A 23,298-nucleotide genomic window follows, 5' to 3' on the forward strand; every position below is an offset into this window, starting at 1 on the left:
TCTGAGCACTGAAGCTATGGGTGTCTCCCACACTGGCAGAGGGAGAGGGGGATGGAGGTCAGTCATGAGAAGGCCAACGAGAGTTCAAAGGATGAACATCTGGAACGTCTTCCAGCAATCTACTGCATATGGGAACTGCAAATGAACTGGGTTTCTAATAGTCCTATAGATGTGCGTGCCTGCCGCACCAGAGACTAGGTCCTGATAATTGGGAGTTGAGGGTAGGGTTGGACCTGAGAGGGAGAGGAGATGGAAGGGGGGTGGGATGGGCTACCTTTCGTCCCAACTCACGGTTGTTCCCATTTAGGACCAGTTTGCACCTGCACAAACCGGCTCAGGTCAGTCCCTGTTCACACAGATCTAGATCTGCTTTGGTCTGCTTGTTTATAGTGCCGCTACCCCATCTGTATCTGTCCAGAGTAGGTGGTGAGAATGAGCATGATAGCAAAGCCTGTCAGCAGGCCGGCGTTTTGGATAGCGAATGTCACGAGGAATCGCTTGCCACCCGCCTCCTCTTCCTCCCGGCTGACCTCATTCATCTCTGGGAACTGGAAGAGACAAAGGAAGGAAGGAAGGAAGGAGGAGGCATAGGTGTTTCATTATAGATCATCATGTAAAGAGAACGCACACATATCGATTTATAAGTTTATACACCTCCCTAATATTCCCCATCCACACAAGCTTTCTGCCACTAACCATGTCTGCCAATGCAATGTAGAGGAACATGCCCCCTGCCAGGGCGAAGATCCAGTTGGGCGAGAAGCTGTTGCCGGCCAGGATGCCAAACCCCATGCCCAGGTAGCAGCAGCAGGCAGAAAGGAAGTTGAAGAACAGCGCCTGCTGGATGCTCATGCCAGCATTCAGCAAGATAACAAAATCACCTGTTGAGAGGGAAGGGCGGAGATAGATATTGAGTATTGTTTTAGTTTTTTTGTAAAAGACAAACAAAGACATCCCGGTAACTGCAGGATAAAAACAAACTTCTTATAATGATTAGCTAAGTATGGCCAGCAGCAGGAAATAGTATGAATACTAACTAACTGACTGAATAAGAGCAACTGGATTCAGAGTATGCCGGTCATGGCTGAAAAAAGTGTGTCAAATAATAGGGTCCTCTCGCAGGACTCACCCAGCTCGTGGGGGAACTCCTCGCACAGGATGGCGACAGAGGTGCTGACTCCCTGGAAGACAGACGCGGTGAAGGAGGCGCCGATGGCCAGGCCATCGATGAAGTTGTGCAGGCCATCACTCAGCGTGATCATCCAGGCCAGCGTGCCGATGTCAGAGTAGGCAATACCCTTCAGCCAGTAGCAGCCACCGCCGGACCGGCGCGTCGCCTCCGTGCTCTGGGACTCCTGAGACATATACAGCCTGTTTTATACTTTGTCAAACAAGGGTGTCCCTCACCGAAAATAGCACATCTACAAAGCCACGTGTTGTGAGCTTGTAGATCTGTCATTTTCGGCAAGTGACAGTCATACAACAGAGTATAAATTAAGGGTCGAAGCAGATTCTGTTTAATAATACGAATCTGTGATGATATGATAACGTTTTTGTTATCATATCATCAAGCATTTCATATTTTGGTGAAGATGTAAATAGCACATAAGAAATATTTATGATACTTCTAGTTTCTGTCGATCGGTTAATTGATTATTTGATTCATCGTTTCTCCTCTACTGACTCTACTCTACTCTGTTTTTTCCATGTTTTATTTATTTACACCTTAATTTGGGAGGGACAGCACATATCAATGAACACCACACATACAATGCAATGTAAATACACCGGATTTAGCAAGAATGCTAATTTCCATCCGTAGTCCCCATACAGAAAACAAGCAACATTACAAAAAGAGCACATATAAACATTACTAAAGCTGGCTCCAGACCAATCCAAATCGGCCCGACTTTGGGCCGATTTGGCTTCGGGAAGCGTCGGCCAGTCGGTTAGGGGTCCGTCGGCCAGTCGGTTAGGGGTCCGTCGGGACCTTTTCGGCCGACCCAGAGCCGACCGAACATGTTCAGCTTTTTAGCCGACTGGCAGAGCAGTGGCAGTGACAACAAAGGGCTGTCGGTGTTGCCAGATTATGTGAGAGAAACAAGCGACCATGTCTATGAAAACCTACATTCACTGTTTCTCGTTGTTGCTCCCAGAGAGAGAGAGAGAGATTGATTGATTTGACCTAGTTTTGCGCAGTTTTGGTGCGCAACACAACCCTCGTTTAAGTGAATTGCTTTCACCTGCTGCTGCTGTGTGGAGCGCAGTGGTGGAAAAAGTACTCAAATGTTTTACTTAAGTAAAAGTATCAATACTGCAATGTAGAAGTACTCCGTTACAAGTAAAAGTCCCGAATTAAAAATGTACTTGAGTGAAAGTACAAAAGTATTGGTATCAAAATGTACTTAAAGTACCAAAAGTAAAAGTACTCAAATGTTTGAAAATAGCAGATCTACAAGCTCACAACGCGTCGCTTCGCGACGTGTTGTGAGCTTGTAGATCGGCTATTTTCAAATAGCCTAGGTATAAAATAGAGCTAAAGTGGTTACTGTATGTTTTATAATGTAATAATTTATATCTGCAAAGTAACTAATAACTAAAGTTTTCAAATAATTGTAGTGGAGTAAAAGTAGAATATTTTCCTCAGAGATGTATGGAGTAGAAGTAAAAGTACTGAAAATTAGAAATACTCCAGTAAAGTAAAAAATCCTCAAAAGTGTACTTAAGTACAGTACTTGAGTAAATGTACTTAGTTACTTTACACCACTGGCGGAGTGTGCGCTACAGGGCATATCTCCGCCAAGCCAGGGTGACCTACCCAGGCTCATGAAATTCATATGCAGGCATAGTAGCCAATTAGAATGAAATCCGCAAAAACGGACTCATATACTGATACAGAACCATATATTGGCTATTATATTATGGCTGTGGGTGGAAATCTTGTATGTTCCTTTTTTATTATTATTTAAAAACAATTTAAAATCGTGAAAATAGCCAATCTACAAGCTGTAATTATTAATAATTAAGAAATACTATATTTTAAAGAGTGAAAAATCAACTAAAGTCATTATTAGTGCAAGTTCATTCACATTTCATTTGAATGAAAATAACTTGTGGGTAAAATACATTCTGTGAATCTAATGTGATTAATGTGACCCCTACTTCAGTCAGTGAAGTCCAGGGCTGAATGTGACATATTGAGACCTATATAACTAAATATTGGTCATTTGCCAACACATTATTTTGTGAAATAAATGGGTTATATTTCACAGATAGTTATACTATTCTTATAATATATTAAAATACAATGATCCTTAACCTTCAAGTTAAATGCATTATTTCCGTGGACTTAAAAATCATTTTTGGACTTAAAAATCATTATTATTTTTTTGGATGGCCTTCCTGCCCTGGCAGGAAGACCGGGCAGGGCCTTTGTGCCCTCCAAAAAATTACAACACCAAAGGCCAAGTGGCCCCTAAAATGACGAAATTCCAGGCTTGAATGCAATAGATGTACTCTGAGTCTGTTACAAGTAAAAGTCCAGAATTCAACATTTACTTGAGTAAAAGTACTAAAGTATTGGTATAAAAATGTACTTAAAGTACCAAAAGTAAAAGTACAAAAATGTTTGAAAATAGCAGATCTACAAGCTCAGAACGCGTGCATCGCAACACGTTGTGAGCTTGTAGATCTGCTATTTTCAAATAGCTTATAGGTATAAAATAGGGCTAAAGTGGTTAATGTATGTTTCATAATGATTTATATCTGCAAAGTAACTAGTAACTAAACATTTCAAATAATTGTTGTGGAGTACAAGTATAGACAATTGGAAATACTCCAGTAAAGTAAAAGTACCTCAAAATTGTACTTAAGTACAGTACTTGAGTAAATGTACTAGTTACTTACACCACTGCACGTCAGTGAAGAAAAAACGCTGGGAACATCCCTAAGTGGCTTTGCAGGGAAACAAGCCCAAAGTCGCTTGTAATAAGCAGACCTGGCAACGCTGGCACGCTAAAAGTCAAATTAGCACATGAATGGCCAGTCGGCTGACAGACTTAAATGGTAACTTTTGCCAACCGAATACCAGTCTGTTGCAGTCTGGAGTAGTCTGCAATAGTCTGGACGAGTCTGTTTGGTGCGGAGTTACCTTAAAAGGTTACAACGGAAGAGAAAAAAGCTAAGTAAGTAAGAGCTAAACACTAATGTTTATTTCAAGTGAGTTAGAGGTCGTCACGGATCCACTTGAACCCAAAAATCTGAGAAAGAATCCGAGAAGGTTCTGGTGCACAGATTGGACTCACGGTAGGATCATGGTAATTGCAACTGATTTACCAATACGGACTAGACCTGTTTTTATTAATACACCTAGGTTTTTTTATATTGTGTCGATTAAAATATCTTTCACATCAAATCTGTATCATGAGACAATCAGTCAATCACAACTCAAACCAATTCATGAGGGAGGAATTGCCAAAATGAAATTGGACGTTCATGATGGATGTTTTTTTTTCCCCTTTTCTTTTTTTGCGATATTAAACACAAATTGCAAGAGCTTGTCAGCTGGTAAATATATAACTCTAGGTTTTCATAATCAAGGCTGTGGCTACTGTTTCTTTCCCCCCAATTTAATCGTTATGTCGATTCCCAATTCTACCCCATGTAGTCCGTCACTGCCGACCAGTAACGTTTGCCCTTACTGTCTGGATTTGGAAGGTGTAGAAAACCCTGTCTCCTCCGATACACGCGACATCGCCAGCTGCATTTTTTCACATGACAGTGAGTAGTTTCACCAGGAAGAAGTACTCTTATTCCCTAAGATCCATTTCCCGCTTAACAGGCACACCGTCCATCCTGTAAGACTGTCTAGTGCGGCGTATCACATATCGGCCTCTGTAACAGGCTTCCCACCCACAAACACGGCCAATCGTGTTCGTTAGAGCACCCGGTCAAACCAGATGCACCATAAAGGTTATCGAACCCAAAGTTCCCCACGTGGTGGGCAGGAACTTTACCCCTGCACCATTCGGATGCCCTAGGAAAGTGGCTATTGATGCCGTTGGTTCACATCCAGCTGTACGTATTGCCACACAGAAACTACAGCACCAGCTTGTACCTGTTCCAACTAGTAACACACTTCCCACGGTGCTGTGATACCCCGGTGCGCACAGGTATACACATACATGTATATACCCACATGTTGAACCCTGTGTGTTTCCTGTACCTGTGGTGTCTGTGCAGGGGTGAGCATGAGCTCGCCCTCTCCTGCGTCTCCCGCCTTAGCCAGGCCCAGGCCACCGGCCTCCCCGTTGTGCTTATGTTTCTCCCTCACCCCTTCCTCCGTGTCGCCATTGGCTGTCGAATAGTGCTCCGCACCGGTGTAGTGGCTGTGGTCGTGGCCCTGGTAGAGATTAAAAAAACGAGAGAGAATGACACATGGACATTAGTCATGATGATCATGATAATAATAACTGTACCATTCACTGTTTTTCACCAAATCTGTTACAATTCAATATAGTTATTTTGAAATCAAGTTTAAATTGACTGACCATTGACATTTGGTCATTAATAGGTTTTGGTTAAGGTAATGGATAGAAGCTGACGTATGTTGGTGCCTACAGTATGTAGGTCAACGAGTTTCTATAATGGGATCAACAGGTGACCTACTGTAGGTGTTAACATGAGGCTGGGTGGACCATATGGCTCTCAGGTGAGTGCTCACTAGGGGGAGCTACTTCCCCAGATTCACCACTTGATTGTGCTCAAAACTACTGATTTCTATGAATGAATGGATAGCACTCTGTGACTATATTGGCCTTGTATCCATTCACAATATAACATTTTGCAGACCTGGTTGGTTACATATTCCAATTTTGGAGTTATATCCAATAAAAAGGTATATGCTACAGCTGAAGCTTAAAAGATCCTGTCAACTCATATTTGTTTATATAGCACATTTAAAACAACAGTTGAACCAAAATGCTTTCCAACCGAGGATGACAACATAGAAACACATGATATACAATAGTCCACATAAGCAAGATTAATGTCAAACTAATTACAAAAGAATTATAATAAAACAAAACATGGTTTAACCTCAGACTGAGCTAAAAGCAATAGAGAAAAGGTGGGTCTTTGGGGTTGATTTAAAATCAGTGTCAGGACAAGACTTAAATGTGGTATGGGAGATTGTTCCAGAGTTTAGGGGCAACAACAGAGACGTATGTGAACAAGTAACCAACATACATCTGGATAGTATAGTTAACATCTATTGAAAATAGGCAAAACATAGTGAACAAGGAATGAGGAGCACTAGGGGTGAGTCTAAAGAGGTGAGACTGCGGTGGAAAATGGGGAGTGAGTCTACAGTCCTGAGCGAGGGGAGGAGGTCATTCCACAGCTTAGGAACCAGGAGGGAGGGTCTAGGACAGTGGTTCTCCAACATTTTCATGTCAAGGACACATCTATTTATTTTATATTTATTTAGCTGACCACCATTCGAAAAACCAGAAGAATAAAATAGGGCTCAACTGTTTACTTTAAACAGTTCCTCATTTTGCTGGAGACCCCCTTGAACCCCCTCACTCCCCACGACTCCCCAGACCCCACATTGAGCATTGGCCAGGGTGTCGTAGGACAGGAAGGATAGGCATCCTGTGTCAGGTGATCCAAGTGTGCGGGAAGGGGTGTAGGTGTGGATCATGTCCTGAAGTTAAGGGGATGCCATGCCCCTTGTAGGTCAGCGGCAGTGTTTTAAAATCGGAAGTGAGTAGCAGCAACCAACCGGAAGCCAGAGAAGGAAACGCAGAAGGGGGAGACGCGAACCTTTAGGGAGGTTTAAGACCACGTGTGCGCCATTGTTGAAGGGGGATTTAGTGAGCATGCCAGCAGACCGGCAATGAAGGAGTTGTAATAGTTAAGCCTGGAGATGACAGAGGCATGGTTAAGGAGCTGGACAGACTCCTTGGTGAAGGGTCTGATCCTCTGGATGCTGCAATGTGTGCCTTGAAGGACAGCTCACTGTCAAGGACCACTCCCAGGATCTTGGCAGTTGGAACAGGAGGGTGTTGTAAACGGAAATGGAAAGATCATGTGCATTATGTAAGACAGACATTGGTCTCTCTCTCTTTTTTGTTTTTACACTTTTCCCCAGGCCAACAGGTAGACCAGCCGCACCCCTAGCATTGCCTTGTAAGTTACGTATGGTCATATCCTGAGGACATACGTGTCAACTTGATCTATAAGTGTCTCCTCTACGCAATTCAAGTACACGTGTGAAGACTCCAGGCGTTGAGTCAATAAATGTGGTTATGAATGTGTGAGTAGTACAAAGCTAAAGTACTTATGACACATCATGACACCATGTTATAATCACTCATCAGCAGCCGTTATGCCAGCCTCCTGCAGAACTGGTCAAACCTGCCTTAGATTGAATAGAAAGGTAAAAATGCCGACCTTGGGAGAGACACACAAACCATTAAGATGTGGCTTCTGCTTCTGTTACAATAAGAACACCTGGGAGTAGAACCTTTTACCTACCTTTAAGGCTTTATTTTAATTCAAACCAATAAAAAGGTTCTGGTGTGCACATTCAACTGTGATTGGATGAAAGATAAATTGGTAATAAAAAAAATATATATATATACAGTATATCCGTACCATTATATATTCTAAAAACAACCCGTTTTTGCTCACCTTGTTTTTCTGTTTCAGCAGCACCTTAAGGACCTTCTCGACAAATTGGTAATTTAAAAATATATAATTTATATATATCTGTACCATTATATACTCTAAGAACAACCAGTTTTTGCTCACCTTGTTTTTCTGTTTCAGCAGCACCTTAAGGACCTTCTCGACGAAGAAGAACAGGTAGAATCCTCCGAACACAACGGTGGACTTGCTCACATAGAAGTCCACCATCGGGTCAAAACCAAAGGCCTAGTGTACAGGGAGGACAGCATGGTAAGCTTGAATGCAATTGCCCATATTCCCACAGTGGCCATTTTGCTCTTATGTCATTGCCTCTCCACTCCATCCCCAGATAATGACATGGAGCCAAAATTGCTGCCGTGAGATTATGGTCAGTTCTCATGACAGAAAGAATAATACACCGTCATTGCCTAAAAACAGCAAGTTGTGAAACCCAGTAAATGATGTAGGATCAGGGGGTTTTCAGAGGGAGACTGTCTGGGCCTACAGTCAATGTGTGACTAAACAGGCACAATGGAGTTGAGGAGTTATTCTAACTAAGGCTTCAAGGCTTCAAGGCTTAGGGGGTCGTGACTCTGCAGTTTCTGCGGGCCAGTAATTATAGAATGGTGAATTACTAGGTTCTAACTCACTCAGTCTAACGTTTTATTATTTTGGTTTTCGTCTAGTACATGGATGGTTCATCTCTGGAAGAAAGTGAAAGATTTCACATTTGAGACATGCTTTCACTTCTCTGTCATGTCCTGTTGCACAAACAAAATACTTATTGTATGCAAGCCACATTTCAGACTGCCAAACTGTGTACTGTAGCTTTCCCATGTCTTAGTTGACACTACATAATCAAAACCAGATAGTTGTTTGGGAGCCTGGTGCTGATTTGCCTTGCATAGTATTCAGGCCCGGCGCCAGGATGAAATGACTGCGGTTAATTGTGCGGATTGTGGACGTTTTTTTTTTGGGGCGTTTTTTTGTCACTTTATTTCGGGTTTAGGGTTAGGGTTAGGGTTAGGTTAGGCTTATGTAATTTAATTCATATTTTTGCCTGATTTTACCGATTTTTTTATCAAAAAAAATATATAAAAAAATAAAATTTCATTTTCTTTTCCAAACTAAACTGAGGGGGCACAATTTGAAACCCCCCCGTGCCGCCGGGCCTGACAGTATTCCCTGATTTGAAGGACATGTTGGGATGTGTGTCAGTCTTTCACTAGTATTTTAGCTTACAGTTTAAGCATTACTTGGTCCCTCAGCAAATTTTCAGGTTAAAAAGCGCTTTTCTAAATACTAAAGGTGCCTTCGTCTGAGTGACCAGAGCGGTAGCTTTCTGTGAGTGGTTGAAACGGGCTCAAGCCAGCGAAAACTCTACCTCTGGGATGAGCTGAAAGAGGGCGTTGGAATACAGCGTGCCAATGGCCAGGGCTATGAAGTACAGCAGCAGCCGCTTGTAAAAGGTTTTCCTCATGAACGGCACCACGCAGGCACCCACCAGCGAACACAAAGAGATGAGCGTCACGCACAGGAACCCATAACCCCACACTGACCACCAGCACAACAGAGAAGGCATGGGGAAAGGAGGAGAGTGCAGAGAAAGAGGAGTAAGACAGACAAAGAGGAGATAATTAGAATTGATCATTTTTTAAGCCAAAAAATAAACAAAAACATGAGCACACCATGTAGTCCCCACACCTCCCCTAAAAAAGGAAGTAAGAATCAAATGTGATCAATCACCAAACTGCTTAAAATGGAGAGATGCCAGATAAGGATGCATCCATCTTCCGGTGAGATAATTGGCCCACTGTCCATTCAAAGGACCGATTGTTAGATCATTGAAAGACCACCGTTCCCGTGCATGTGGAGATAATAGGCCAATTGGCTAGGTTTACACCCCCTCCACGGACATACACATGTCCTTTGATCAAGAGGAGTGTTAATTACCACAATGAAATTACGGTATTGTGAAAATCCACAAGTGCACACAAACACACTCATTGTCTTTGTTTCAGTCAGGCCAGGTGTGTCTGCACCACCCCATTATCTCTTGACAGTAGCCCCAGGTTACACACCAAACAGCTCTTTGAAGACACAAAAAGGGGGCAAATGGACTCGAAAATAGCTTAATAAGAGCAAGGGGAGCCCTGCAACCAAGTGTTCCTTTCCCACTTAGAAAAAAAGAGGACTTTTTAAGGGCATCGCAGTCCGTTGCTCTATTACTGTCTTTTGGCCAAATTACAGTCCTGCTGCACACCACGCAGCGCCTTTAGCCTAGCTTTATCTGGTGTTTAGAACACAGAGTGCAATGAATTCTGATAGGTAAAAAAAACAAATGGACACTGAGGCTTTTACTGTGCCGTGCGCAGCACAACTGAACAGCAAGCTGGCCAACAACTCTCCAATGTTAGCAACACAGCATGTTTGGCCTAGATCTCAATGCCATGGGATGGGTCAGACACACAAACAGCCTTGGAAACTGACACACACACACACACACGCACACGCACACACACACACACACACCTTCTTCCTCTGATCAGCAATGCGGTGAAGTTGATTAACCACAGCCACAACAACCTGCCCGTTGAAAAAAGTACCGTAAGCCCGAGAAAAAAACAACAACAAAAGGAAGCCAAGGAAAAGAGGAAGGAAGGAGGAAAGGGGAGGTAAAGGAAATGCCCCAGGGTAGCCAAACGCAGGATTAGTTTGGTAGATGAAAAAGCCATGTGACGTCATGTGTGAAATAAGGGAGGACTTGCCTGCTATGTGTGTGTGTGTGTGTGTGTGTGTGTGTGTGTGTGTGTGTGTGTGTGTGTGTGTGTGTGTGTGTGTGTGTGTGTGTGTGTGTGCGTGGGTGCGTGTGTAGTTTGAAAAAGATAGTGTCAGCTGTCAGGGATGGATGGGTGGGTGGATGAAGGGAGGGGTGGGTTGGATAGCACACCTCAGGCAGGAGCTGGAAGACAGCGGTGGAGTAGAGGGTTCCGATGGACAGGGCGATGAAATAGGTGAGCACGCGGTTCATGTAGCCCGCCGTCATGAGGGGAACCAGGAAGGCTCCGGTCAGGGAGAAAAGACTGACCACACTCACACTCAGGACAGAGAAGCCCCACACTGGGGGAGGGGAGGGAAGGGAAGGGAACGGTGAGGTAGTTGAAAAGTCAAACACAACCTAGGCCTGTACATGCAGAGCAGAGTTAATGACCTAATGAAGCACTATTAAAAAAAGGGAAATAACGTCTCATGTGTTAAACAGGTAATCACTCTGGGGGGCGTTCATACCTGTGGAAGGCAGAAAATAAAATAATCTTGCAGACATTAAGCAGGGCCTTGAGGTGGCTCAGCCCTGCAGCATCTGCAGTGTTTACTGCAAAAGAAGGTTTAAATTGTTGAAAAGAATAGTTAAATCTGGTTTCCATTTTGTCCTGAGATGAATTTCACCCCCTGCTGAAACTAAACAAGAGATTATGAGATCAGGTTTAGGAAGCGATACACAAACAGTTCTACAAACGGTTCTATCTGCAGACTCTGATAGAAACAAGGTAGGTGGTGGAAATTTAAGTAAAATGTTCTGTCTGACGACCAATCGACTTCAAACTCGCCATGCGATCGCTGTTTCGGTCCTTGATACCTTCATAACCTTCAATAAAGAATTCCTGATTTCTTGCATTTGAAGACAATGTGCGGGAGTTCGATAAAAGAAGAAATCGTATATCCTCCCATCACTAATGGCTTGCTTATTAATAATAACTCCAACAAGATTCATTGCATATGTGTGACGCACCACCAACTTAACGACTGCATTGTGAGCACGCTTGGCAAGGCCCTGCTGCGCCCTCAAGGGAGGAACGCTGCACGTATTCTCCAAATTCTCCAAGTCTTTCATTACTCGACTTTTTATATCCTCCTCCCCTCTGGACAATTTAGGTTCCACTTGACGGGAAACACAAAAGGCAAACAACGGCCTACGCTGCAGTCCACTTCTCCAAGCCCAGTAGATTGGTAGCAGATGCCAGAGTGGCTTAAAGAGCTCCCAGGGACATCCGGTGGGTTTTTTACAGTCAGCAAACTATACCGTGTTAAAGAGGGCAGCTTGATATAGAGGAAATAAGAGAGGTTTGATAGCAATATGCCTTCCTTTATATATTGGCTTTACCTTCTCTTTTACCAGAGTTCTCTGTTCGCCAGTATCTGCTGACCGCAGTGAGATTGTGGGGCTAATAGATGTTTTGGTTTAAAAGTCAGGTCTAGAAATGACATCGGACCCCGGTTCTAACTTTGCTTCTGACCTCCCTGAAGGCAAGCAGATAAAGCTTTAGAGCTGAGATTCATTCTTTTAAGAGTCTTCGATGAATCAGGTGTTTTCTCAGAGACAATTTAAGGCAAAGTCATTAAGAGCATTGAGCAATACTTTACCAGTGTTTTTATGTAACAAAGTTACTCATTAACAGAAAAGAGAATGCAATAAGAAGTCATAAAACTTCAATAGTGTGTGAATAGTAAAATACTCCTAATCCTCAGGGCCCTTTTGGGTACATTTTTACACTCTCAGACTTATAATAACACCAAGGATCTTATTGTGTGAAAGCAGAGTTTCAAAAGGCAATTACACGCAAACAGTCATGAAAACCAAACTTTTCACCACAACATCTCATTTCAGATTTTCACCATTTCATAAAATAACATCCCAGAATGTTTGTCATTACGCAATAAATGTAGAATCATCGTAAAAAAAAATATATGTATATAGATTGAGAAGCCGTGCTTCTACACTGGATGCTCACCTTCACCAGGCGTGGGCCTGGGAGGCGCGACAGAGCTGGGCTCCTCCTGTTTCTGTTCCTCACAGGCCCTGGCGTCCAGTTGCTGCAGCATGGTGGGGCAGAGCTCCTGTAGGCCTCGTCCATCCAGACGCGACTGCTCACTGATGCTGTAAACAGCCAGCGTGTCTGCAGGCAGGCACTGTGGATGGAGAAAATAAATACAAAATCAGTGTATACAGAACGGGTACAAATGGGGCCTTTTATATATCTCGAAATGTGAAAGTTTGCAGTTTCACCCTAAAAGCCAGCTGAATGGCAGATATCACAATTAAATACTGTAGGTGAGTTAGTAGTAACTTATGTATAAACTGCACAGTAGTATATACTGTATACTTGTAGATTCAAATGTTCTAATTAACAATACAGTAATATTTCCTTCCTGATTCAATATCAAATTTAATTGTTCCGTACACCTGCCTTGTACAAATGAGTGAAACAACATTTTAATGATTTCTGGCGGCTAACATATAGGAATGTCAAAGGTCTTTGGCAAATGCAATCACAATTTCTATTAATGTGTCTAAAAATATACGGATGATGTACTGGCTGTCATTGGAGAGACGTGAGTTACATTAGAAGTAAGAACAAAGGCGGTCATTGCCCTGAAGCCTCTTTTGTACTGTTGTTTCCCGGTTACTGGGAATGGGTAACACCGCAAACACATTTTGTACACTTCTATCTCATGACATGCATACAATGAAGTCAGCAACACTGTAGCTAAAGGCCTCTACAATGAAATTCTCAAACATTTGTTGTCTTGACTACTACAGAAGAAACATCGGGAGAACAGTCGGGTCAGAAGGCGTTAACAAGTAAATGTGTTCACACCTAGTACACACCACACATACGGTCGGCTTATGGCGCTGTTGTGATCGTGCGTGAGAAGGAAATAACTCCATGCCACGAGGTGGCAGTAGTCTGCAAAGCAGACTGCAAAGTCTGCCTGGGTCTCTGATTGTAGTAAATCCGCTCAAAGCAGATCAAGGAGTTAAGCGAGTCGATCGTATGTGGCAGTAAGCCTGGGAAACATTTTAGTTATCTGGCACCGGTGGCTCCTGGCCCTTCCAGACAGACTTAAGTTGTCCCTTCTACTCTCATGACAGCACCCCGAGGGAGATTTCTAGATTAAGAGGACAATGAGGACGCAATAAACCTCTAGGCCCCATTTGTGGGTTGCCATGGATTTTAGAGTTGTCTTAACTTTTAAGACAACACTGGTGTCTGTACATTTACATAATCTATTCTCTAAAATAAATATTGGGTATATGTCAGATATACACGTTCAAACGTTGGTTCACTTGCAGTATTTTAAAACTTTTTTTTTAAACAGAATAGTACAACTGAATAATGTCACTCTGCTAATGCAGCTCTACTTATCGGTCAAAGTTCAAATGTACCAGCATTTGGCTGGTGGCTAATTCAATTACATTTTTGGTTAGGTTAATTTCATAATGCATGTAACATCAGGTGGTCAGAGTCTTCTCACCTTGGAGCTGTTGGCCTTGGGCCATGTGGCTGGAGGTCTCTCGGTAGCGGTGGTCCCATTGCTGCTGCCGTCGCCTTGGCCCAGGCTGAGACGGGCCAGCAGAGAGCGGAGCTGGGGCACTGTGATGGTGGCGTTGTCACCGTAGCGGGCCAGCAGGTCCTGGAGGACCTGGGCAGGGGATTGGGCCTCCGCCTGGCCCTGCACCCCACCCAGGGGATGCAGTAACAGCAGAACGGCGAGAGCCAGGGTGAGGGTCAGCTTGCACTGGTGGAGAGCGGTGGCGGTCGCACGGCCATGACCGAACCGATAAATCATGGCTCCTCCGCTAGCTGTAGAAGGGGGCCTGGGATTGATGGCAGAGTGCGAGTTGTAACAGTTTGTAACGGCAAAACAAATCTAAAACGAAATTGTGACAGCCAACCCCTCTTAACATTGTGTCCAATCCTTTGTTGCATAGGTGTCTGTGTTTGGAGTGGGAGGAGTGAGTGGGAGGGGATGGGGTTAATTACATATTGGACCGAATCTTGCAGCCACACAAGCACACATGTGCTACACAAATGGCCCTCTGTGACCGACCTGAAGCATAATGCACAGAGGGGACAGGAAATTGTAAGGCAAACACGTTCACACACAACAGCTATCTGGAGCCCAGCTGTAACGGATCCGGATTGGAGGAGTGGGGATGAATGGCTTCAGGAAGTAAATTCCTAGCCTCGATCTCCAGGCTTTTAGTTTTTAGTTTTGCTAAAAAATAAAAGCTTGGAAATTCCTGTCCCAGCTGTTGGTACGCAAAAGCGCCTCGCGTCGTCTGATGTGCCGCGCATTATTTATTTTGGGTGCGCATGGGCACCTGCGCACTAGTTATGTGCACCCCTGGCTATAACCCTCACAGACTGCATGCTCGTACTGTACCCATAGTGTACTCCACAAATAGTCCGACTGAATCATTTGGTTTGGACAAGGAGCCCATTCATTCCTATAAGACACTCACCTTTGCCTGGCGAGGCCCTGGTGATGGTCCTTGTGCAGAGCTCTCCGAGTCAGTCAGTTCGTCTGGCTGTCTGTCTGTCAGATGCAGAGTTCCGTCTATGATGCCCGTTGCTTGGCAGCGGTTACAGATACGCAGGAACAGTGAGTGCTGATGGAAGAGAGGTCTGGAGAGAACTGCAGGGTCCTCAGAGTGCAGTCAACTGTACAGGAGAGAGGAAGAGAGAGAGAAACAGACACAAGGATGAGCATTGCTACCGCTCAGCAGTGAGGAAGAAAGGAGCACGCGAGGACGAAATACAAGGAGCAGTGGCGGCAACCAGCCTTCTTGACATTCCAAGCCTGCACTGGCGAACCACAGACTCGAGTGCTATGCCAGAAGAACCCACAGATCAGCGCTCATTTCCAAGCTGCCGCTGCAGAGAGAGCATTTTCGTGTTGATTCCTGCTCCACACTGTACAGCGAAGGCCATTTAGCGAGTGGTGGAATTTGCCCAGTTCATACCGCAGGATTAAACATTTGATCCAGTTCCCCGTTGAGCTGCACAGCACACTGTGTCCCGATATGCCCATAAGGCTTCGGCCCCGTGCAAGGTCAGGCAGGTCTCCGACTCTGGCTCTGCTGCCACTCCTCTATCCTGTTCCGTCACTGAAGAACACAGCACCCTTTTATTTACCACCCCTCCACCCCCTCTCTCTCTTCAATACAGAAGCAGGAGGTGAGCTGTGCCGTTGGTTTGCTGACACACCCTCCCTGTAGATAGAGGCCAGAGGTAAAGTGAGCCCTCACCTTCCTCATCATCAATGTTTCATGAGAGAAACAGAGAAGGCAGTCGCGTGTGTGTGAGTGTTTGTGTGTACGATGGAATGTCTGGGAGTGGCAGGAGGCTGCAGCATCAATGTAAAAGATAATAGAGTGCTTTAGACAATGGTTAACAAGTGCTGCTGCCTCATATGGTTACATTTTGAGATCCTGCTAGTAAATCTAACCCCCATACATATCCACACAACTAGTTCTGCCATTATTGGCAGTACAACATAATGTTGGCAACAGACATATAGTTGTCCAGGAAGGAGAATGCGTATAATTGTTGTTAGTTACCTTTGACATGGTTACCTTGGTTATGACAGGGTCTTGGCTAGAATGGCTACTAGGGCAAAACAAGCACCAAGGCCCCAAAATAAGAACTCTGATCACTACTCTCTACCTGCTGGGGGTTTATTGTAATAAACCCTGCAAAGGAGCAGAACACTTTGGGTGTCAAATAAATGACTTTTTACCTCTGTAGATACTTCTTGGTGTGGCGAGGGTCAAATCAAGTCAGTGCAAACATTTGCTTGGTGACATTTTCATATCAGAGCAGCCTCGGGTCACCACACACTCTGTGTGTGTGTGTGTGTGTGTGTGTGTGTGTGTGTGTGTGTGTGTGTACACACACACACAAGTCCAAGGCCTTGTGGTTTGGAGATAAGGGGCAGGCTGACCATCAACACAGCACCAGTCTTGCTTGTAGAAGAAACATCAGGCTATCTTCGCCTCGCCTGTAGTAAGTCTGTACAGTTCTGACATATAATTCAGTTGGAGCTTTACAAGAGGCAGAGAAAATGCAGGGAAGTGCAGGATGTGAAAATGTTTCGACACAGTCTGCTGGTCTCCGATCCCACAGGAATGCGACCGATCCCGTCTCTGTATCGTCCTCTCTCCCAACGTTCATCCTCAGAGAAGATCACACCCTCCCTCAATCTTTCAATTCTTTCTGGTCAGTGCTTTTCAGTAGAGCTGGGTGATGTGACTTAAAAGAGTGTTCATTGTTTATAATCTTCAAGTCCACATGCAGTATTGAGATATCATGGTTTCTCTAGTCTAAAGTTACTAAATTACACACAATAGTCAGTGTAACACCCTGATTTATGTCTTTTCAGCTTTCAGGTTCCTTAAACAATATTAAGATACATGCAGTTGGAGGTGTACCCCACATACATTAAATAGCCTACATGTAATGTGTGAGAGTAAGTAAGAAACAATACGAGCTCATTATTTCAAATTATTTTCACCGAAATAACCATCAGCTACTGTACAATGAAATGTAAAAGTGCAAAATGCATAAACTCTCAAAACATGAAACAAGCCTAAATTTGACCTGTATCTGCATATAATAAGTACTTTTTTTTTACATGATTTGCACTTACAGTAATTACAAGTGTCACTGTCTAATACAAATGTCAAAAGTAGCCTACATACGGAATCATAGTTTTCTCATTAAAAAACATGCTACATAATGAAAGCATGTCGATAATCAGAAGCCGTATGACAACAAATATGTCTAAATGGGTAAAGCCACAGACACATAAATCTCCTGTTAGCATATAATACTGGCCAACACAAGCACAATTGACCAACTTGTCAAATCTGTTAACTTAATATAGCATCACAATCATTTTAACTACTTTATCCATTTATGTTAGCAATTAAAAAATAGCAAATCTACAAGCTCACAGCTTGTACATCTACTATTTTTTAACATTTCGGGAAAATTTTGAAAATGTTTGGAAAAGTTCGAATAATTTATTTTTTTATTTTTTTACATAAACTTTCTTTCCTGGGGGTTCCTGGCACATACAATTTTCAGATGGGGGGTCCATGGCCTAAGCACTAACACTCTTCACACTTATGTTGCATTGGACAGTCCAGTCCAATTCCGTCCGATGACTGAATATCCACTTCCTGTGAAATCTGACTTCACATAATACTCAACACTGCATTACGTATTTCAGGTGGATGAAGTACTCGACCCCAGTACTTGAGTAAGAGTACAGATACTCATGGTCAAATTTACTCCACTACAAGTAAAAGTAGCTCAGTCAAAATGTTACTCAAGTAAGAGTAAAAAGATTTTTGCTTTTAAATATACTTAAGTATTCAAAAGTACATCCTTTGAAAAACACTTAAAAGTACAAGTAAACGTAAAAGTACATGCTTTTAAAAATACTTAAAGTACAAGTAAAAGTACATGTAACAGTAATGTTTTCACAAAGAATTTAAAGGACCTTGTAACTCTTGTTTCAAGTAACTCTCTGAAACCACCTGCACCGCATGCACTGATGTGCTTGCTTGTAGAACCGCTACGATCAAAGCCGGCAGAAACACCTATAAAAACAGAGATGACTGAGGAACCAGAACTAAATACTTTTACTCCTATACACCCATACAAGATGAAACAAAGAGGCGAGCGGAGGGGGAAGCCAGAAACACGGCTAGTGTGAGAGCAGAAGTGTGGCCAATTGCATTTTAGGGAAGAAAAAAAAAAACAGCCAACCAAAAAGGCCAAACCGCACCAATGCAACTAGTCGCAACTCCTTGCAACTGCCATTGGGGATAGTGGTTGCAAGTAGTTGCATGTTGAAAGGAGTTGCATGGCAACTCATTGGTGTGAAGTGGAAGCTTAATGTACTCGAGTAAGAGTTAAATATTTGTCTTGGAAATGTACTCAAGTAAGAGTAATAAGTATCAAAACAATCTAACACTCAAGTAAAGTACAGATCCTCAGAATCTGTACTTAAGTACAGTGCTAAAGTACGTTTACTCCGTTACCACTGCGTATTTGTTGGTTAAAATAAATCCATCTCATATAGGGGCACTGCCACTGACTATATCCCTCCTTCTTTGACAGAGCAGCAGCATAACTGGGCAACTGGAAAGGAGCGGATGCAAACCAAAACAGTCACATACAAAAATAAGTAATACATGATACAGCTGGGGGCAATATATTATATATCGATATTGTGATATGAGACTAGATATCCTCTGGGATTTTGGATATCGTAATATCATGATATGGCATACAGAAGTGTTGTCTTTTCCTGGTTTTCATCCAATTTATAGTGATGATGCAGATCTTATCTACTAGCAGCTGATTGCATCTAGATCTGCTGTATGAGCAGCACCACTAGTGATTACATGAGGTAGGCAAACTTCAGTGAGTTCACTTATGAGCCCTCACACACACCCAATAAAAACACAGCCAGTGAAAGTTTCCCTGATCATCATCACCTTTTATCAGCTGACTGAGCAGAACATGTTCCAGGACCATGTGACACCTTATCAGGTGGAGACGGCAGCCCAGCAGCTTATCCATCACGATGTGAAACGATAATAACCCTAAAAAAGTAGCTAGTTTTCTCATATTGTACTCTTTCTTCAGACTATTATTATTGTTGGGGAGGTATGCTGCTAAACCAAATCTTACACAGTACAGTGCTGGCACACTGGAAAAGGATGACTTAAAGCCTAATTTAGACCTATATAAAGTTACTTAAGCAAGGGCCATGGAAACTTCTAGGCATTGAGAACATATTTGTAATATTAGAAAAGATGTCAACCAGACAAACCGTCCACAAGTTTACCTTTGTGTCGTCAGCATGCTCAACTAATCATCTGTAAAGGTCTGTGAAGGAAAGTAGTTGAGGTATGAGGAAAAGTACATTTATTCATCTACTGTCGGTCAATGAGGATCTAAACTAAATATTTGTGTATTATTTAAAATAACTTGCAGTAACCAGACTCTGTGACGTTAAGCATTTATATATTCTTCTGCAGTTGCTATTCATAATATTTCAGTATCTGTTCTGAGCATAAAAGACCAGATACAAAAATATAAATTACTTAAATATAAATTACTTTTTGTTTATTTACGTGACAGTAAATGAAATGAAATCAAGTATCATCATTCTTAGTAACCTGACACCGTATTTTAGAACCAAGGGTATCAGTGCAATAATAAGCAATAGCAATCCAACCGTACAAACAAATAAATATATAAATAAATAAAACATTGACACAAACAACAAAGTAAAATCTAATAGTGTTGATCTTTCAGAGTGTGAAAATAATTACAGTACACCCCAAGTTAAATACTCAAACTCAAGAGTAAAACGTGACCCAAAAGGTCAATTTTGGTCATGTTTTACACTGTGAAGAGATAAATTAACACTGAGGATAGTACTGAGTGCCAACCTACACATCATGCACATAGCAAAGCAACATACTTGCCACCAGGAAGATCTCTTACAATGGTCTTGTAGTTCCTTCACATTCCCATCCTCGAACCAAACTGAAGGGGAGCTGCCTTATCAAGGAACACTTTATAGTGTTGGAGGGTTGGGGGAGATAAGCGCCACATTAACAGTCCAACCATTCTCTAAGTCCCATAATAATAGTGTTCGCTTAAGGGAACAGTGACATCAGCCACCAACACTATCATTAGTTGCTAAAGTAACGGCCACAGGCACAATGTATCCAAAACCAACCAAATGGACAGAATATTCAGATGGATCATTGTCATTACCTAGTAATAGTCACCATGAGTATGCAAAAGTATACCCAGCATTAACTGTAAGGCTTAGCCTTAAGGCTTGGTTTTCACTGCATAGTAGAATTGCTCAGGGTTTCATCCATTTGTGTAACTCTGAGTGTTCACATGTACTTTGTACTCTTGTCAAGCAGACAGGTTAGTGATCTATAGATCAAACGGAGCTGGTCGTTGTCATATCTGATTGATTGATTGATGTACTTTATTTAGTAAGACATGAGAACATCAGTACATGGAAGTACAAATTCACAATACAAGGTCTACTAAACTGGGAGACTCATTAAGCACTGAGCTTGTTTAAGATGAGATCCCCATGCAGGCATGCACACAAATCACGATGACATATAAGAGACAGACAGATATACACACTACTATACAGAATGTCATACAATCAGCTTACAGGTTACTGTACCCATATCTGTGGTGTATTATATTATTATTAACATATGGAATTAAGCAATATGCCCTCTAGTACAGCGGTTCTCAAGGTGGGATCCAGGGACCCCCAGGGGTCCTTGAGGGGGTGCCAAATGGACCCTTTGCAGCTCTGTAACTCAACGGGTCACTCCATTTGGTTCCATTTGTACACTCTCAGTTATGGGGGTCTTTGAGATTAAACCACTGCTCTAGTACACTGGACCTGAGTTGGCTCTGTACTTGGACCGCTTTTCCCCCCGTCTACACACCAAATATCTTCGCCAACGTGACGATCTACTATTGGCTAATGTTCCCCCAGCCCAGGAATATGGAAGTGGTTCATGTCACGTATGTCACGTATTTATGTCATGTAAATGACTGGCCTGAACCTGAAGTATTCTCAGATATGTCAGAAATTGAGAATGTAACGGTAGAAACACCCCCCCCCCCCCCCACACACACACACTCTGTGTTCACAAAGCAAGCTATAGCAAAGCTCCTTTATAAACAACATGCACTGCAGCTACCTGAGAAATATAACGCTAGTCAGTCGTGGACCTGGTGAGTTCATTACCGACAGTAATAGTAATAACAACATAAATGCTCAAACTAAAACTGCTAGCTTTAGCCGCTATATGTAGCCCTGAATTAGCTTACCTAGTGATGCTGCCGCACTGTTCTGTTCTGTTCTGTTCTATGGAGAATAAATGCTTCAACGCGTTGTCCTCGTTCCGTCATTTATTTACACATTCATATATAAAATGTCGAACAATGCGAAACGGGGGAGGAGGGGGGGGGCGACCTGCTCGCTGTCCCCTCAAAGTCACTTGCCGACGGGTTTTCTAAATGCTCCATTCAATGAATCACAGCGTCCAGGTCGGTCCAGGTTCATGTCCAGCGTGTGGAACGTATGGATGGAGGACATGTTTCTGGTGACGTCGCCCAATACGGTGTTGCCAGATTTTGCTACAGAAACAAGCAACCAGGTCTATGAAAACAAGCCCAAAAGAAGCTATTGGAAAATAGCAGATCTACAAACTCTTGTAGAGCTTGTAGATCTGCTATTTTAAACATTTTCAAATCTTGAAAAAGCAACAACATTTTAACAACACATATCTGGTACAGGGGGCACAAAATATTTTCAGATGGGGCCGGGGTCTTCAGACAAATGCATATTAATGTGGGGGTCCTTGACAAGAAAATGTTTTAGAACCCCTGGTTTAAACAACAACATTTAAGAAACAAGCCCAAATAAGCAACTATACTTTAGAAAAAGGCCTGCAACTAGCAATATTTACAAGCAACTTTTCAGAAAGTCGCTTGTAATAAAGCAGACATGGCAACACTACCACAAGAGCCTTGCCTCCCCCAACAAGGCTATGTAAAGAAGGACAGGACATAGAGGGAATTTTTCGCAACCGTTTTTCATTTCAAGGACCACCCGAGTTTGATATGTGGCCATTATGGCACGGACCCCCATTTGATACCATGTTTTGTTTTAAATCTCTGGGGCCCCAATCTACACTGTAAAATCCTTTGTGTTTATTTAATTAAAGGAGTAGTTCACCCCAAAAAATAGTTATTTTCTTTCTATCAATTACACACCCCATTTTTGGGTTTTTGTCTCATCAAAATTATTGGCTTAAGAATGCGACAAAAACTATTTTGCTTCTAATTAACTTAGAAAGGCAATCGAAGAGTCAAAGACTATGTATGTGATGATCAGACATTAATCTATGGTGAAGTCGTGCAACCTCTCCTCATTAGCATAATTTGCATAAATGATGCAAACATACGATACAAATCATGAAATCACTGTATTTTTCACCTTTTCCAACAGAGAGATGATCTCAGACTCTCATAGACTCTAAGTCTATGTTTACATGTCCAGACATTATTACCTTGCCATAACTAAATCAGGCAACCCTTTGTCATTAGCATAATTGGCATAAATGATGTAATAAATAAGCTGAAACCAGGAAATAGCTACGGTATATAGCCGGCACAAACTGGCTGACCAGGTGTGAATTGAAGGATGGTCAGAGATCAACCTGAAAGAAGCTATTGGCCAAGTTCACCGCCAACGTACATGCCCTCTTTAAAGTGAGTGGTGACCTGCTATGCACAGGCAAGATCAGCTCATGACCATACTCAAGAAACTGCCCAACCAGGAGAGGAGAGGACTACTGATGACTTTGACAATGCTGATCAGCAACCACAAAATTACCATCAGTGATGGTTATCCCCTGTAAACTAAGAAGGTAACTCTCATGGATGGAATGGCAGTGGTACAGGGAATTGGAAAGCCATCATGGATCATGTGCCCAGTAGGCTGACCACTTCACAGCCACACTGGACAGCAAGTCCAAAGAGTATAGGGAGAGCAATGGAGTGTTCTTAAATCTCCCATCTTTACTGAACGAAGCCACACAGAAGAGATTCCAGTGTGGCAAGCCTCCAACTACTTACAGTACCATGTGGAAGACGAAACCCCATTGGGGAAAGTATCAGCAAAACA

At 42.8% G+C, this 23,298-nt stretch overlaps 1 protein-coding gene and 1 long non-coding RNA gene across 4 annotated transcripts; one reads left to right on the plus strand and one right to left on the minus strand.

Annotated features, from left to right (window-relative positions):
• Nucleotides 1-384: 384 nt before the first annotated feature.
• Nucleotides 385-15,150, minus strand: slc39a14 (solute carrier family 39 member 14). Of its 3 annotated transcripts, none has more exons than XM_080434067.1 (9): nucleotides 14,999-15,150; nucleotides 14,008-14,350; nucleotides 12,483-12,660; nucleotides 9,077-9,246; nucleotides 7,816-7,938; nucleotides 5,225-5,401; nucleotides 1,130-1,355; nucleotides 697-881; nucleotides 385-548 (listed from the first exon to the last, which is right to left on the minus strand). In XM_080434067.1, the coding sequence occupies exons 2-9, from the start codon at nucleotides 14,320-14,322 to the stop codon at nucleotides 396-398; spliced, it is 1,527 nt and encodes a 508-aa protein (XP_080290193.1). In that variant the 5' UTR covers nucleotides 14,323-14,350; nucleotides 14,999-15,150; the 3' UTR covers nucleotides 385-395. The 3 variants fall into 3 exon arrangements, with proteins under 3 accessions (XP_080290193.1, XP_080290192.1, XP_080290194.1); XM_080434066.1 differs by lacking the exon at nucleotides 9,077-9,246 and adding an exon at nucleotides 10,643-10,812; XM_080434068.1 differs by lacking the exon at nucleotides 9,077-9,246 and adding an exon at nucleotides 10,643-10,812 and having other exon boundaries at nucleotides 14,008-14,336; nucleotides 14,999-15,112.
• On the plus strand, nucleotides 14,221-21,571 carry LOC308089380. Its single transcript, XR_013933496.1, has 3 exons — nucleotides 14,221-14,338; nucleotides 15,013-15,199; nucleotides 21,442-21,571. It is a non-coding gene; the product is annotated as an uncharacterized lncRNA (long non-coding RNA).
• The last annotated feature ends 1,727 nt before the right edge of the window (nucleotides 21,572-23,298 follow it).

This window comes from Gymnoscopelus braueri (assembly GCF_963280865.1).
Source record: "Gymnoscopelus braueri genome assembly, chromosome: 7".
Taxonomy (NCBI): Eukaryota; Metazoa; Chordata; class Actinopteri; order Myctophiformes; family Myctophidae; genus Gymnoscopelus; species Gymnoscopelus braueri.

Coding starts and splice junctions, on each gene's coding strand:
- slc39a14 (XM_080434067.1), bottom strand. CDS start 14,322: ATGATTTATCGGTTCGGTCATGGCCGTGCGACCGCCACCGCTCTCCAC. Junction 12,661..14,007: donor CCAAGGCCAACAGCTCCAAG/GTGAGAAGACTC, acceptor CTCCATCCACAG/TGCCTGCCTGCAGACACGCT. Junction 7,939..9,076: donor TCTTTCAGCTCATCCCAGAG/GTAGAGTTTTCG, acceptor CCTGTACACTAG/GCCTTTGGTTTTGACCCGAT.